The sequence below is a fragment of the Pongo pygmaeus genome, chromosome 18 (assembly GCF_028885625.2).
Source record: "Pongo pygmaeus isolate AG05252 chromosome 18, NHGRI_mPonPyg2-v2.0_pri, whole genome shotgun sequence".
NCBI classification, from domain to species: domain Eukaryota; kingdom Metazoa; phylum Chordata; class Mammalia; order Primates; family Hominidae; genus Pongo; species Pongo pygmaeus.
This window is the reverse complement of record NC_072391.2, coordinates 391,196-406,481: the sequence shown is the minus strand read 5'-3', so window position 1 is coordinate 406,481 and position 15,286 is coordinate 391,196. Positions and strand designations below refer to the sequence as shown.

The window sequence follows — 15,286 nt, the reverse complement described above, 5'->3', positions numbered from 1 at the left end:
TCCTTCCACTGAGAACCACTGAGGGGCCATGTGGCAGGCGACCGTGCGGTGGACGGAGGGCTGGGGCTTTTACACACCCGAGGCCGCTGTGCTCATTGCTCTGGAGGAGGGAATCCCTCCTCAACCTGAGCTGAGTTTGCAGGGAGGCTGCAGGGCCCCAGTGTGTGAGGAACGCTGGTCCCCAGCCACAGGCTGCTGACTGCTGGGCAGCCTGGGCTTTGAGGCAGGGGTCCTGGAGGCATGGCGGCTGCCTCTTGATAATCGCATCCCAGGAGCCCGGAGTGGCTCTGCACAGTTGGAAAGCTACGTGGTTCTGAAACCGGTGCAGATGTAGAACTGTCGTCCCGGATGTCCAGCCCACAGCCCTCCTCACTGCGCCCTCCTGTCATCCGGGCCCCATAGCCAGACCCTGTTCTCTCCCCAGGGCAGGGAGGCTTCTGTCTGGGCTGCAGGGAGGCCTCCCCTTTGTGTGGGCAGCATTTTCACTTCGGGCCAGAACCTGGCTTCTCCATTTTCAGCTTGCTCATGAGGCCAGTTTTCTCGGCCATCCTGGGTCATTGGAATTTCCGACAGATCCGCGTCTCTGTGAGGGTCCTGGGAGCCTATAGCTCACCCAGGCCCTGGGGCTGTGGTCAGAGAGGCCGTGGTTGCCTTCAGAGGTCACCAGCTCCTCCTGTCCACCTTGGGTCACCTGGGGCCTGGGGTCCAGGCCCGCCTCCCGGACCTCCAGCTTTGGGGCTGTGCCACTCCAGGGAGGCTGGGGCTGGGGGCCTTATTCTGCCGAACTGGCATCAGGGTTTACACCCTTCCCAGCTGAAAGCCTGTGTCTTCTCAAGTCATTAAAGGTTCCTGAGCTTCTGCCAGGCTGTGAGCCTAATGACAGCTCTGGGGCCAGAAAGGGTCACAGTTACCTCAAATCCCAAGGGTGACCACTTTATGGCCAAACATCTGTGACCCTGTGATCGTGTTCGGCCAACAAGGAGCCAGAGCCCCCTGCCATGCAGGAGCCTGGTGTGTGGTGCTCGGAGCCGGGGCGTGTGACCGGGCTGTGGTGTGTGGTGCTCGGAGCCGGGGCGTGTGACCGGGCTGGCAGATGAGCCATGGGCGGGCGTCGTGTGCAGCAGGTTCGAGGCCCTGGGCCTGTGTGGGCTCTCCTGCCGGGGTTTCCTGAGCCCATCCTTGCTGGGCTGAGCAGGGGTCTGTCAGGTTGCGTCTGCCCTTTCCCCTGGTACCCACAGGCCCCACATGATGGCAGGGGATGCCTGCTGAGCCGTGGGACCACTCCCGCCGTTCTGAGACACGACCCTCCCGCCTCTGTTTTGCTGCTGGGCTCCAGCATCCCCACATGGGGAAACCCGGAGTTGCTGGGTTTGTCCATCCAGGGATGTGGGTTTTTGCGAGAAGCTGTGGAGACAGAGTGAAGGCCCAGAGGCAGGTTGGGTGCTGGGTGCTGGGCCCTGTCAGGATGTCAGAGTAGAAACCACTATCAAGGTCGCCCAGTGCACCCCGGTGGAGGTGTCCACGTGAGAGGAGCTGCCGTGCTGCCCCAGGATGGCCTCAGTTGTGGCGCTGGGGGGCCCTCTGCCTCCCTGAGGTGCAGACCGAGTTGCCACACCCCAGAGCCAGTGTCCACGCCATCGGTGGGGAATTCATGCCAAGAAACCGAAGGACAGGCTCTCGGGAGGAGATGTCGTCCCACCAGAGGGGATGATGTGTTGGGATCCCAGCACCCCTGATCAGAAGCTCCCCAAAGTACGGTCCAGGGAACTCGGGGGGTCGGTGCCCAGATCATGAGTGGGGGGTGCGCTGCAGTATCGGGCACCACTGAGGCAGGCCTAGGAGGGGATTCGGTGTCTTGTCCACCCTGCAAGCTGGAGCCTTCGCTGGGCGAGTTGTTCGGGCCCTTCACGCTCCGTCCGTCCCTGCGCAGCAGCATTGGTCGAGGCTCCCTCCCCAGGGCTGGTGGCCGCCGGCGCAGCCACCTTTGACGCGGGTTGTTCCCTAGGTATGTGCAGGAGGTTATGCGGCGGGGACGCGCCTGCGTCAGGCCAGCGTGCGCGCCAGTGCTGCGCGTGGTACCAGCCGTGTCGGACATGGAGCTCTCCGAGACAGAGTACGTGCGTCCTGAGGGTCCTCCCGGTCCTGCCCACCCCAGCCCGGGCGTCCCAAGCCAGGTCCCGTCGTAGAGCCGCCGTCCTGGGGCTTGAGCTCGGGTACCACGCTCAGAAGCAGCTGTGGCAGGAGAGGGTCCCATGGCATCAGAGTCCAAGCTGCCCGAGAGCCTTCTCCTGTCTCCATCAGAGGAGACGCTGACTGTCTAGCATGATGACAAGTGACCAAAAAGCCCAGCTGGAGGCCTGGGCACAGCCAGCCCGTGCATCCACACAGGTGTCACGGCCAGGCCCCCTGTGGGGCAGAGACCTGCCCCCGCCCCCACCCGGCTTGGAACTGGCCGGTCCCTGCCAGGCCTGACTTGAGCAGGCTCGGGGCTGCAGGTGCTGAGGTGCCCGGGGTGCGTCTGCTTGCAGTGTGGGTCTCAACCATGCGCGTCTGTCCAGCTCGTGTAGTCAGTGAGTTGGGGCTCTGCTCCCACCTACAACGCTGAGCGCTCCGAGCCCGTGAGAAAGGCTTGCTGTGTCCACACCGTGTGATCCCACATGGGCCGTGTCGACGGCGCCTCTGTGTGCTCAAGGTGGCGGGGGGGGGCGCACCCCAAAAGGGGCCTTGAGAACAGGGGTCCCCCAGGCCTTGCCAGGCTTGCCCCAGATGCAGGTTTGTTGTGGCCCGCATCCTCTAGGCGGTCTTGGGGCGGCCTTCACCCATCCCTGGGGCAGCCCCCACGTGTTGGCTCTTCTCCGATGGGCCTGGCTCCAGGAGGCTGCGAGGATGTGGCACTGGGAGGAAGTCTAATAGCGCAGGTGGCTGGGGGTCTGGTGTGCAAAGAGGACGGTCACATGGCTCAGGTGGCCATGAGGCCTTCCTGCCGTGGTGTTGGCTCTGGAAGCCTCTGGTGCACCCAGCGAGGAGGAGGCCCAAGGGCTGAACCCCAGTGGGCCAGGGGCAGCTTCTGGTCACTTGAAGGACGGGTGGCGGCGGGGGAGCCGAGCGGTGGGGGGTGCGAGAGCAACCAGGCCCCGCCGGTCATCCCAGCACGGCTGTGGAAGCACAGCACCGGTAAGAGGAGGGCCCGGCTCAGCCTGGGCAGGAGACGGTGCCAGCCCCGCCCCCTCTGAAGGGCCTGCTGGCCGCCCCCACACCAGTCCTCTGACAAACTTCGGTGCGGGGTCAGGCTCATCCAGCAATCGTGCACAGTTCTGTTTGTCCAATCCCTGCCCTTCAGATGTTTTTAAGGTTTGGGGGCCGTAGGTCTTCCTGAGATAGGAGCCGTGCAGCCTGCCCTGCCGTCCTAGAGGTGGGAGCTGCAGTGCGCCTGGCAGCCAGGCCCTGGCCAGTCGAGGGTGGGGCTGCGAGGCAGCGGGGAGACCTTCGTGCTCCCAGTGAGCGGAGTCAGACTCCACTGCTAGTGGACTAGACCCCAGATTGAGATGCTGTCGGGGGGCAGCGGGGCCTGGGGCCCCAGGTGTTTGAATGGGGTGCCGCTCACCCCTGCAGGCCTGCCCCGCCTTTTACTGGCAGCCTGAGGCCAGCAGGAGGCACCCTGTGGGACCTCAGTCCAAAACCAGGGACCACTGCTGCATCTCTTTCCCCAGGACAAGATCACAGCGGAAGGTGAGCGGCGGGAGTGCCCAGCCGTGTGACAGCATCGTTGTAGCGTACTACTTCTGCGGGGAACCCATCCCCTACCGCACCCTGGTGAGGGGCCGCGCTGTCACCCTGGGCCAGTTCAAGGAGCTGCTGACCAAAAAGGGAAGCTACAGGTGAGTGTGAGGGCTGGGGTGTCCGCTCCCCACACGAGTATGTGGGTGCCCAGCGGTACGAAAGAGGGTTTCCAGCCGGGCACAGTGGCTCACGTCTTAATCCTGGCACTTTGGGAGGCTGAGGCGGGCATATTGCCTGAGCTCAGGAGTTCGAGACCAGCCTGGGAAACATGGTGAAACCAGGCTAATTTCAGGTGTGCTACTTGGGAGGCTGAGGCAGAATTGCTTGAACTTGGGAGGCAGAGGTTGCAGTGAGCTGAGATCACGCCATTGCTCTCCAGCACTCCAGCCTGGGTGACAGAGCGAGACTCCGTCTCTACTCAAAAGAAAAAAGAAAAAGGGCTTCCGGCTGTTTCAGCTCATGTCCCTCATCTGCAACTAAAGCCACTTCTCCAAGCCCTAGGCTGAGGGTGGCATCAGGCCTTCGGCCCCACAGGACTGAGAGGGTCCTAAAGGACCCCCGTCCAGGGCCCTCATCTTTGGGGTGGGAAAACAGAGGCTAGAGGCCTAGACAACGATGGTTTGAACCTTGTGTTGGGCTCCCCTGGGCCAGCCTTGTCTCTAGGCTCTGGATTCATCTCCCTTTGCCTGACTGAAAAGCCAGGCACCCTCCGACCAAGGTTCATTCGCCCTGGGCCACTGAGCCCTTCAGGGCCCTGTGTGCAGCCAGCCTTGGAGGCTCCCGAGTGAGCACTGGTGGGTGAGCAGAGGGGGCCTGACCCCAAGAGCCTGGCAGAGCCTGGCAGGTGGTTCCCACTCTCCACAAGCCACTGTGCAAACGCCCCATGACTGCAGATGTGGTGCTGAGGGAGGGCCCCAGTTGGGGTCACCTCCATGACGGGGCTCAGCCCTTGGGAAGCAGACACCCCATACCCGTCCACTTCCCCCTGCAACTCCTGAGAGGCTGGGGCAGGTTCTCCCAGGGGGATGTGGGGTGCTCCCAGCAGGCAGTGAACTCACCCCCTGTGGCTGCCCACTTCACCCACATGTGGTCATTACACTGTTCACTGTTGCCCTGGGAGGGGGCGCACGTGCAGTGGGGGCCGTGGGGCATGGACAGGAGGGTCTTCGGGATGGGGGTGTGGACACGCCGTCCCCTGCCACAGGCCTCCTTCCCATCTGTGGTGCTGCCTGCTCACTGCACTCCTCACCTCCGTCCTGCAGATACTACTTCAAGAAAGTGAGCGACGAGTTTGACTGTGGGGTGGTGTTTGAGGAGGTTCGAGAGGACGAGGCCATCCTGCCCGTCTTTGAGGAGAAGATCATCGGCAAAGTGGAGAAGGTGGACTGACCAGCAGGTGGGCTGGCTGCTGTACCAGGCGAGGCCCTCGGCGGGCACAGGTGTCACAGCCAGGCAGATGACCTCGTACTCAGGAGCCCGACGGGGAACAGTGTTGGGTGTACCACCCATCCCTGCAGTCTACCCGTGTCTAGGTGGGTAGGGGTCCCTCCAAGTGGTCCACAAGCTTCTGTCCTGCCCCCAAGGAGGCAGCCTGGACCACCCCCCATAGCAATACTTGGAGGGCCCAGCCCAAGTGGGGCAGCCGGGGTCCCTGCTGCCAGCTTCAGGTGACCCCCCCGCCCTCCGGCACCTCCCTTGGGCACATGTGCTGGGATCTACTTTCCCTCTGGGATTTGCCCACGTACCCTGGTCTGGCTGGGGCCCAGGCCCGGTTGCAGAGGCCTGCAGGGCCTCTGTCAATTGTACGCGCCACCGAGTGCCTTCAACACAGCTTGTCTCTTGCCTGCCACTGTGTGAATCGGCGATGGAGCACTGCACCTGCCTCCAGCCGCTGGCTGTGTGGTCCCGGGTCCTCCTTTCTGAGGGCCCGTGTAAATATGTACATTTCTCAGGCCAGGGCCAGCAGGGGCTGCCCGAGTCTGTTTTTCATGCGATGACACTTGTACAATTATCTTTTCAAAGGTACTTGGATAATAATGAAATAAAACTGTTTTTGAACCTGCCCTGGCTGTGGTGTGTCTGCTGCGGGTGGGGCCTGGCCTGGGTCTCCCAGCCTCAGCCCCCGTGGTAAAGGAGGGCACACTGGCCTCCAGCAGGTACGGGGATCATCCTGTGACTCAGAGGCTGGCAGAGCTAGAGCATGAACGTGCTCCACATTCCTGCCCAGGAACCCCCAGCTGGGCAGAGCTGCATCAGGCCAGCCTTGCTGAGGGACCAGGCACACAGAGTCCAGAACCAAGCTCTTTATTCACAATGCACAGCTCCCTCCAGTACCCAAGGGGGTGGCTCCGTCCAGCAGTGAAGGGGGGGTGACACGGGGGCAGCTACAGCTCCTCCTTGGACCCCATAGTGGAGTTGGCCGGTGGCTCCTAGAAAGGGTCACAAGTGCAGCTCGAAGCTCTGCTCCCAGCCTGCCCCCGCCCCTGTCAACCCTGTGTAAAGAGGATTTGTGCAAAGGCCTGGAGCCCTGGCTTAGGGACACCCACCGGGAACGGGGCTGCCGGCTCCTCCGGGGGCTCCTCCGTGGGCAACACGCCCCCGTTGTCCAGGAACTTGGAGAAGGTCTCCAGGTCCCTGGTGCTTTTGTATTCAATCACCTGAGGAGAGGCAGGAGGATCTGGAGCACACGCTGGGCCCAGCCCCATGCCCAGCAAGATGGCGCCCCAGCTTCCTCCCCAGCCACCTGTCCGCCATACCTTCCGACCTGGCCCTGCTGGGAAGTACTTGAGGGTAGGGAAGCCGTGCACGGCGAAGGCGTCCAGCTCATTGGCCGTGGCGTCCAGCTCAGCAATGATGACGTCCTCGTGGTCTTGGTACTTCTCAGCCAGTGCCTCCCAGGCAGGGGCCATCTCCTTGCAGTGGGTGCACCATGGAGCATCTAGGATGGGAGCCGTTGAGCGCGGCCATCTGGGCATCCCCTGCCCAACCCACACTGCCCCTGCCTCCCTCAGCACTCACAGAACTTGATAAACACATTCTTGGTTTCGTCAAAAGCCACCTGCTCAAAATTCTTGCCCACGAGGGTCTTAACTGGCCGCTGATCCCAATCAGGGGGTACCTCCTGGCTCAGGAGATAGGGCTGGGGGAAACCAGGACAGGTGCTTTGGCAGGGGTCCTCTGGGGGGTTCAGGAGGTCCTCGGTGGGGGTGGGGGTGGGGGTGGGGAGGTCCCGTGTGGGGCCGGGGGTGGGGTGGGGTGGGGTGGGGGAGGTCCCGTGCAGGGCCGGGCCGGGTCGGGGGTGGGGCGTCCTCTGCGGGGTCAGGAGAACTGCGGGGTTGGGGGGGGCCTCTGCGGGGTCGGGGGGACCTCTGCGGGGTCGGGGGGGCCTTTGCGGGGTTGAGGGGGGCCTCTGCAGGGCCTGCAGGGCCGGGGGGCCCTGAGAGCTGCTGTTCCCACCCCCTGCCAAGCTGGTGGGATGAGGTCAGGGTTCCCCTTCCGCTTTGAGCCGTCTGCAGCGGACCTTGACTTGACCGTTGAGGACTGCATGGCAGAAAGCAGTGATGGACGCTGTGGTGACAGGGCCCCCATCCACAGGCGCGTACTTTTTAGTGGTCTCAAGGTTGACCAAGCGCAGGGTGGGGGCTGCCTCAGCCTTTAGGCCAAAATACTGCAGCACGTGCTCATTGTCAGCCGCCACATCCACCACCACGAACAACACCTGTGGCAGGGAGTCCATGCTGGCACCGGCCACTCTCCTGCTGCCCCTTCCCCCCAGCACCTACCCCCATCCAGCTGCCCCTCCCCCTGGATCCCAGTACCTGCCCCCGGAAGTGGGGAGCTGCCTCCCCAAAGCCCACTAGGAGCTCCCGGTGCGCAGCCAGCGTCTGGTTGACAAACAGCAGCAAGTGGTTGAGGATCCTGGCCGCGAAGATCTTGGCAGACGTCTACAGTACGGAGAGCGCTCATGACTCCACAGGACCCCCAGCCTACACACCCCCATCCCTGGACTCCCCTACCCTGGGACACCCCCAGCCCAGGCACTGCAGCCTACGCACCTGGCTGTTGAACTCCGTGACCAGGCGCATGCTGTGTGTGACCAGGAAGCGCGACAGATCCCCCAGGTCCAGGCCAAGCTCCTCGTCCACTGGGAAGTCTGCCCGCCCCTCATCAAACTGGACAGCAGCAGGTGGGTCAGCGGGCGCTGTAGCCGAACCCCAACCCACACCTGGGCCTGACCTACCTTCTTGAAGACAACCACAGTGTCCTTGGTGAGGCCGAACTGCTGAAAGAGCTGCGGCCGGTCTGTGAGGCCAAAGGTCATGTCCAGGGCATCCTGGGCCAAGGCCAAGAAGGTGGCCACATCCTCGTCGTGCAGGTCCTGAGGGGCCCGGCCCTGTGAGGCCACCAGGTCCCACCCACAGTCACTGGCCCCATGGCCCGGCCCCCCACGCCCAGTGGCTCACCTGGAAGAAGCCGATGACCACCAGGTCCCGGCCGTCGATCAGCACCTGGGCAGCTGCCTCGTCCTCCAGCCGCATGGCACTGGGCCCCACCCGCCGTCGCAGCCACTCGGCAATGCCCTCAGCCTCCCGTGGTCCTGCAGGGAGTCCCCCTCAGCCTGGGCCTGGCCACTGCCCCCCAGTGACCGGCCTGCCCCGCACCTGTGTACTCCTCCGGGTGCGTGCGGTTCCCATCGCGGAAGAACTTGAGCGTAGGGTACTCCGTCACACCAAACTCCTCAGCCAGCTCGGGCTGCGCAGGCCCATCCACCTTAGCCAGCATGACCACCGACGACTCGGCCGCGAGCACGGCAGCTGCCTTGCTGTACTCGGGGGCCAGGGCCTGGCAGTGCCCACACCACGGGGCATCTGGGGGACGGGGCTGTGAGTGCCCCAGGCCACCACAACCCCAGGAGCACCCTCTCCACACCTGACAACCCAGCAGGGAACAAGCGTGCTCCTCCATTCTGCCCTGCGTCCTGGCCGTGGACAAGCCGAGCACCAGTGCCTCTTCGTGGCCCCCCAGGCTGCAGCACAGGGACCAGCAAGGCTTGGGAGAGCTTGAAAGACCCCCCTCCTCTCCCTACAGCCAGGCTCGGTGGCTCACACCAGTAATCCCAGCACTTTGGGAGGCAGAGGCGGGTGGATCACCTGAGGTTGGGAGTTCGAGACCAGCCTGACCAACATGGAGAAACCCCATCTCTACTAAAAATACAAAAAAAATTAGCCGGGATTGGTTGCGCATGCCTATAATCCCAGCTACTCAGGAGGCTGAGGCAGGAGAATTGCTTGAACTTGGGAGGCGGAGGTTGCAGTGAGCCGAGATTGGGCCATTGCACTCCAGCCTGGGCAACAGAGCAAAACTCAGTCTCAAAAAATAAAAAGACCCCTCCCTTTCGTGCCCTGTAGGGCTGGGGCTCCCAGGCTCGTGTGGCTGCCTGTGAAGGCCTCCCAGGCAAGGATTGTGTCAAGGGTTGTGAAAAGACCACAGGGCACACGCGTCAGGGACCTCCATGGGCCCCCAAAGCCTGAACACTGCCTGGACCTCTGCAGAGTCTACGGGTTGCCCCTGGCAGCTGGAGGAGGGGCCGGCAAGGCAGCGACTTTGGCACCGTGGCCGCTGGCCGAGCAGGGAGGCACAGGTGTTCTCATGTCCTGTGGGTACCCCCAGTATTACCACTGCTCCTGCCTACCCCAACCAGACCCCCAGGCCCCTTCTAGAGAGCTCCTGGGCACAGTGGGGGCAAGTGCCTGTAGGGAGGACCCTCTTGGGCACATGCCCTGCATTTGCCGGCAAAGGGTGGGGCCCCCAGGTGGGCCCTGCTGGTCCCCGCCAGTCCCCAGCCCCACTGGCCCCAGCACTCACAGAATTCCACCAGCAGGGCAGGGTGCTCCCGCAGGGCCAGGCCCAGGGTGTGGCGGCTCAGCACCAAGATCCCATCCTCCTTGGGGATTTCCTCCTCTGGAGGCTCCTCCGAGGGGCTCCTGGGTCCCTGTTCGTGACCCCATGGGCACGAAGCCCTGAGCAGCAGCAGCAGCAGCACAGGCAGAAGCTGGCAGCTCATGGTGCTGCCAGGGCGCGTGAGGCAGGAGCAGATAAGGGGGCCAGAAGCCAAGCAGCAGCTGCCACGTGGCACACAGGCCCAGTCCCAGCAAAGACAAGGCCCATGCGGCCGCCCCCAGCCCCCAGGGGAGGGGAGGCAGAAAGAGACAACACGCAGGGCACCGAGACAGGGCCATGTTTAATGGGACAGCTCAGGGGACAGCGCCAGGCCCAGGGGGTCCCAGGACAGAGCAGGGACAGCGGGGGCAGCAGGGGAGGGTCTGGTCACTCACGGGGAGTGCTGGGGATGCCTGGGGGTCCCTGTGCAGCAACTGAGGGAGGTAGGGGAGACAAGGACTGGGGGTTCAGTCCTTCCAGTCCTGGCAGATGCGGAGACCCCACTCCCAGGACAGGTGGTGCGTCCTATCATCGTCGGTGAAGAGGGACACCACCAGGTAGGGGCCCCGCACCAGCGCACCCCTCGGCGCTTCCTCCACCGGAGTCACAAACTCATACTCCTGGGCACTCGGGCCGTAGCTGCCCACCATGTAGACGGTCTTGTCCACTAGGGAGGGCGAGGGCATCAGAGCTGTCCTCTGTCCGCCCCCGCTTCCCCCCCTCCCTGTTCCCCCCACCGCTGCCCTCACCGCGCAGGCCCCGGCGGTAGGTGTGGTGCAGACACTTGAGGCCACTGACAATCTCCCTGTGGACCTGGGAACAGAGGCATTAGGGGTTCCTCTGGGGGCCAGGCCTCTGGCTGTTGCCCCCGCCCCCATCCCCTCCGCCCATTGCCCCAGCTCTCACCTTGAAGGTGATCTTCACCCTGTAATCAACACCCTCCTTCAGGACAAACACCTGGTCCTTCAGAACAGCCAGGTCCCCTATTGGGGAAACCGCAGCTAGGGTCGGAACTCCCCTACAGGCTGAGACCTGCTCCAGGAGCCCCCACGTGGGCTGTGGTACCCATGAGGTCTGCAACTGTGATGGCCCAGGACACAGAACGCAGGGGTGCAGAATCGTGCCTGGGAGGGCCCTACCTGCGTTCAGGGTGCAGCGTCCTGCGAGTTACCTGTGAGATCCATGACGACTGGCCCTGGAGCCTGCTCGGACAGGAGTGTCAGCCTGGTCACCTGCACATTGGGCAGGCTTGGGTCTGAGGAGAAAGTGGAAGTCTGCAGGATGCCCCCCCACCCCCACCGGGCTCACCAGCCCCCCCAGACCCAGCCCTCCAAGCCCAGGCCCCTGCCATACCCACGGCTGGTGGCAGGGGCCCCAGCAGCACCCGCTTGTACTTGGCCAGGCTCCTGTCGTCCGGATCCAGCTGCCGGATCTCCAAGAGGCTCTTCCTCCCCGGCGCCCGGTACTCGGGCACAGCCTCATCCAGCACCTCGTCCACTGCCGGTGGCCCACCCTCCTTGTCAGCCAGGAGGACTGGGGGTGGGGAGGGGCGTGAGCAGCAGCCACTAGCAGACCCTGGCATTCGAGCACCAGGCTGGAGCCCCCTCTGGCCAGCTGTACCTCCTACTACCCAAAGGAAGTCAAGGGAAGCCTCTGGGGGCTCAGGGAGAGAGCGAGCAGAGGGCAAGGCGGCCTGGGGAGGTGCTGCACCGCACCCAGATCTTCAGGAGGGGCCTCCAGAGACCGCCAGGCCTGCAGCTCCTCTGGCCCAGATGTCCACAAGGGCCCCCTCCCTGACTCGGAGACCAAACGGTGGGGGAGTCAAGACTTCAAAAATGAGGACAGCCCAGGGTCAGGGGCTACCTGCTGGAGAACAGCGGCCCTCGGCGGCCCCCCAAACCTAGCGACCCTCCAGGGTCCTCTACCATCCTGCTCTGGGCCGGGGTCTCTGACCACTTTCCCACAGTCTAGGAGTTCCTCCCCATGGTGCTGGGGTGCCGGGGGCGGCTATCTCCAAATCCCTGGGCTCAGGCTCTGCGCCGCCTCCCATGGTGCCCCGGGCTGGTGGTCTCCTGAAGCCCCTCTTCTGAGTCCCTGCCCACTTCGCTCCAGTCTTCTCGGGGATCACCACGCGCCCTGCAGAGCCTGAGCCCCAGCCCCAGCCCCAGCCCCACCCAGGGGAGACGGGCTCCAGGCGGCAGTGTCCAGGGGGAGAGGGTCCCAGCGCCGCCGCTTCACAAGCGGACCCGTCCGCACCTGGCTCCCTTCCCCGCAGGGGTGGAGACTGGATGAAGTCCCCCACCCCCGCCAGACCCCAGCCGGGGGTCTGCGCCGCGAGGTTCCCATGCGCGTCCCCAAAGTTGCCGCGGGGGAGGGGCTACTCCCCGCCCGGGGCTGAGACCCAGCCGAGCCCCCCGCCCCTGCCCGGCCCGCTCACCTCGGGCGCACAGCGCCAGCCGGAGCAGCTCCAGCAGCTGCGCCCCCAGCTCGCACGCGTCCAGGCCCAGCATGGTGGCGCGCGGCCCGGGCCGCCGCGGAGCCTCCGAGGAGCCGCCGCCCGCCCCGCCGCCGCCGCCCCGCTCGGCGCTCAGCCCCGGCGCGACTGCGGTGAGCTCATCCCGGCCGGGAGCGCCCCCCGCGCCCAGCGCCGCGCCCGCGCCGCGCGCCCCCAGCCGCTCCGCGGACCCCGCGCAGCCCCGCAGAGACGCGCGTGTCGCCCGCACGGCGCCGGCACCCGGGTGGCCCCCGCCGGCGCGCCAGGACCCCGCACAGAAGCGCCTGGACGCGGACGCACGCAGCCGCGGTCACGATCCCCGCCGCCCGCCCGGCCCGTGCCCGGCTCTGGCCGGCAGGGCTGCCCCACCCCCACGGCGCGGCGGGAGCCTGAGGGGGTCTCCTGGGAAACCCTCTGCGGGGCGCCGTGGCGCAGGTGCGCCCCTATCCCCAGGGTCTCATTATCCGCGGCCACACCCGGGGCCGGACCGTGCTTCCCCCTTCCCCTCCCCCGCTCCTCAGGGAGCTTCTGTCTGGGCCGAGGGGGACTCCTGGGGCCTGCCCAGCCTTGGGGTGAGTGGCTGGCCCAACACGCTACAGGGTCATCAGTAGGGCGGGACCACAGCGGGCACGGGTCGCGCACACGCCGAGGCGCGTCTGGAGCCACAGAGGCAAGGGCCCCTCAAAGGCTTAGCGACCTGGCTGGGCTGTGTGAGTTCCTAAGAGGGGGTGTCCCTGCAGGGCTCTTGGAAGCCCAGTTACCGAGCCCCTGTCCTCAGGGAGAGGACACTGACAAGGGGGCGGAGTACAGAGACCGGAGCACAGAGGGGGCTTCTGATATTGACACCTAAACTGAGACCTGTGGGTGGGTGGGATGGGACCTGGCAGGGCACAGGGGTGAGCAGGCCCTGGCTGGGACAGCTGGACCAAAGGCCTGGGTCTGAATAAGGGAGAAGGGATCCGAACACCAGCCTGAGTCCCTTTCTTAGACACCCCTGGCCCCCCTATTCCTGGTTCCAGGGACACCAGAAATTAGATCCGCCCTTGTCAAGGAGCTCCTCGATTGAGCAGAAGACCACCTTGGGTGCTAGAGGGCATTGGGTTTTGGGTGGGGACTGTCTCCCTGGGCCCCCCAACTGCCCACAACCTTTCCAGAGCAGGATCCTATGAGCTTGGGCCCAGGCCCCCCCTAGAGCGCCACCTCTGCTGACCCTTTGTTGCAGGGAGCGGGGGCTGTTAGGACACTTGTCTCCAGGCCCACAGCTCCAGCTCCTGCAGCTGTTACCAGATAGAAAGTCTTGGAGGTGAGTTGTCCAGGTTCTTGGTGGGTTGAACAAAGAATTGAACAAACCACACAAAGTAACAAAAGAACAACTAAACACAAGGAAACAAAAGAACTGAGTCAGAAGAATGGAGTAAGGAAAGCACAGATTTACGGAAGGCAATTCACAGAGTGAGAGTGGGCTCCAGCAAGTAGCTCCAGAGCCTCTGTAATTAGGATTTTTATTAAGCAAAGGAACCTGACCACAGCCTTTGTGCCCTTTAGAGGCCTCCAATTGGCTACACCCTATGAAGGATTGGCCCGAGACCAATCAGAGGTGAAGTGGAAACTTCTGTCTTGTTATCACAGGAGCCAGGATGTGGCCTGTGTGCTGTCCAGTCATGCCTAGAACTGGCTGCACCTGCTGTTCCGTTTCTTATGTCCAACCCTTGGCTACCCTCATTCCCTCTTCTGCCTCACAGCTACCATAGATGCCCACCCTGCAGACAGGGCAGCCAGACCTGGACCACCTCACCCCATCTGTGTGTGGGGTATGGGAGGGCTCACTGGGATCCAAGAGAGATGGTACCCTGGAGTAAGAGACCCCACAAGCCCCCTGCCCCAGCTCATGCTGAACCTGGCCTCTCCAGCAATGGAAATGGACTCAGACCACTATGTTAGGGGCTCCTAGCCCAAGGCCAACCGCCCACCCTGCCCAGCCCCTAGCACCCTCTGAGTGGGTAAGGATGGGGAGAGGTACTCTGCCTCCAAGAAAGCAGAAATAGACCAGATGTGGTGGTACACATCTGTAGTCCCAGCTACTCAGGAGGCTGGGATGGGAGAATCAGTTGAGCTCAGGAGTTTGAGGCTGCAGTTAGTTTATGATCGCACCACTGCACTCCAGCCTGGGTGACAGAATGAGAACGCCATCTCTCAAAAAATAAATACATATCCAGGTGCCATGGCTCATGCCTGTAATCCCAACATTTGGGAGGCTGAGGCAGGAGGATCACTTGAGGCCAGGAGTTAAAGATCAGCCAGCCTAGGCAACACAGCAAGAAACTGAGGCCCTTACAGACAGGGATAAGTGAGGGGCTACATGTATATTTATCTACAAAAATAAAAATGAAATTAAAAAAAAAAATTAGTTGCCAGGCGCGGTGGCTCATGCCTGTAATCCCAGCACTTTGGGAGGCCGAGGCAGGTGGATCACTTGAGGTCAGGAAGTTCGAGACCAGCCTGGCCAACGCGGTGAAACCCCATCTGTACTGAAAATGAAAAAAAAAAAAAAAAAAAATTAGCCGGGCATGGTGGCACATGCTTATAATCCCAGCTACTTGGGAGCTGAGGCAGGAGAATCGCTTGAACCTGGGAGGCAGAGATTGCAGTGACCCGAGATTGAGCCATTGCTATCCAGCCTAGGCAACAAGAGTGAAACTCCATCTCAAAATAAATAAATAAATAATTTAAAAAAATAAAAAAGAAAGCAAGCAGAAACAGATGCATTTGCACCTTTTAAAAATGATGCTGAGGCTGGGCTCAGTGGCTCAAGCCTGTAATCCGAGCACTTTGGGAGGCCGAGGTGGGCAGATCACCTAAGGTCAGGAGTTCAAGACCAGCCTGGCCAACAAGGTGAAATGCTTTCTCTACTAAAAATACAAAAATTAGCCAGGCGTGGTGGTGGGCGCCTGTAATCTCAGCTACTCAGGAAGCTGAGGCAGGAGAATTACTTGAACCTGAGGCAGGAGAATTGCTTGAACCTGGGAGGAGGAGGTTGCAGTGAGACGAGATCACGCCGTTGCACTACAGCCT

At 63.0% G+C, this 15,286-nt stretch overlaps 3 protein-coding genes across 12 annotated transcripts in view; 1 reads left to right on the top strand and 2 right to left on the bottom strand.

Moving 5' to 3' along the window:
* AXIN1 (axin 1) overlaps window positions 1-5,843 on the top strand; it is a 68,196-nt gene extending 62,353 nt beyond the window's left edge. For 4 of the 8 annotated variants that reach the window (XM_063654731.1, XM_063654728.1, XM_063654727.1 and 1 more), the window contains 3 exons: window positions 2,006-2,113; window positions 3,711-3,878; window positions 5,043-5,843. In XM_063654731.1, the coding sequence (XP_063510801.1) occupies window positions 2,006-2,113; window positions 3,711-3,878; window positions 5,043-5,169 (403 nt within the window). In that variant the 3' untranslated portion in view covers window positions 5,170-5,843. The remainder of the gene's footprint in view (window positions 1-2,005; window positions 2,114-3,710; window positions 3,879-5,042) is intronic. The other 4 variants (XM_063654732.1, XM_063654730.1, XM_063654729.1 and 1 more) reach the window with 1 other exon arrangement.
* A 225-nt stretch (window positions 5,844-6,068) lies between these two features.
* On the bottom strand, window positions 6,069-10,019 carry PDIA2 (protein disulfide isomerase family A member 2). Of its 3 annotated transcripts, none has more exons than XM_054454566.2 (11): window positions 9,646-10,019; window positions 8,442-8,806; window positions 8,244-8,377; window positions 8,021-8,158; window positions 7,836-7,952; window positions 7,599-7,724; window positions 7,301-7,498; window positions 6,799-6,919; window positions 6,537-6,718; window positions 6,327-6,437; window positions 6,069-6,209 (listed from the first exon to the last, which is right to left on the bottom strand). In XM_054454566.2, the coding sequence occupies exons 1-11, from the start codon at window positions 10,017-10,019 to the stop codon at window positions 6,165-6,167; spliced, it is 1,911 nt and encodes a 636-aa protein (XP_054310541.2). In that variant the 3' UTR covers window positions 6,069-6,164. The 3 variants fall into 3 exon arrangements, with proteins under 3 accessions (XP_054310541.2, XP_054310543.2, XP_054310542.2); XM_054454568.2 differs by having other exon boundaries at window positions 8,442-8,648; window positions 9,646-9,917; XM_054454567.2 differs by lacking the exon at window positions 6,069-6,209 and having other exon boundaries at window positions 6,359-6,457.
* On the bottom strand, window positions 10,007-12,501 carry ARHGDIG (Rho GDP dissociation inhibitor gamma). Its single transcript, XM_054454569.2, has 6 exons — window positions 12,158-12,501; window positions 11,074-11,253; window positions 10,892-10,975; window positions 10,627-10,703; window positions 10,470-10,533; window positions 10,007-10,387 (listed from the first exon to the last, which is right to left on the bottom strand). Exons 1-6 carry the CDS (start codon window positions 12,228-12,230, stop codon window positions 10,188-10,190), a joined length of 678 nt encoding a protein of 225 aa, XP_054310544.1. The 5' UTR covers window positions 12,231-12,501; the 3' UTR covers window positions 10,007-10,187.
* Between the last annotated feature and the right edge of the window lie 2,785 nt (window positions 12,502-15,286).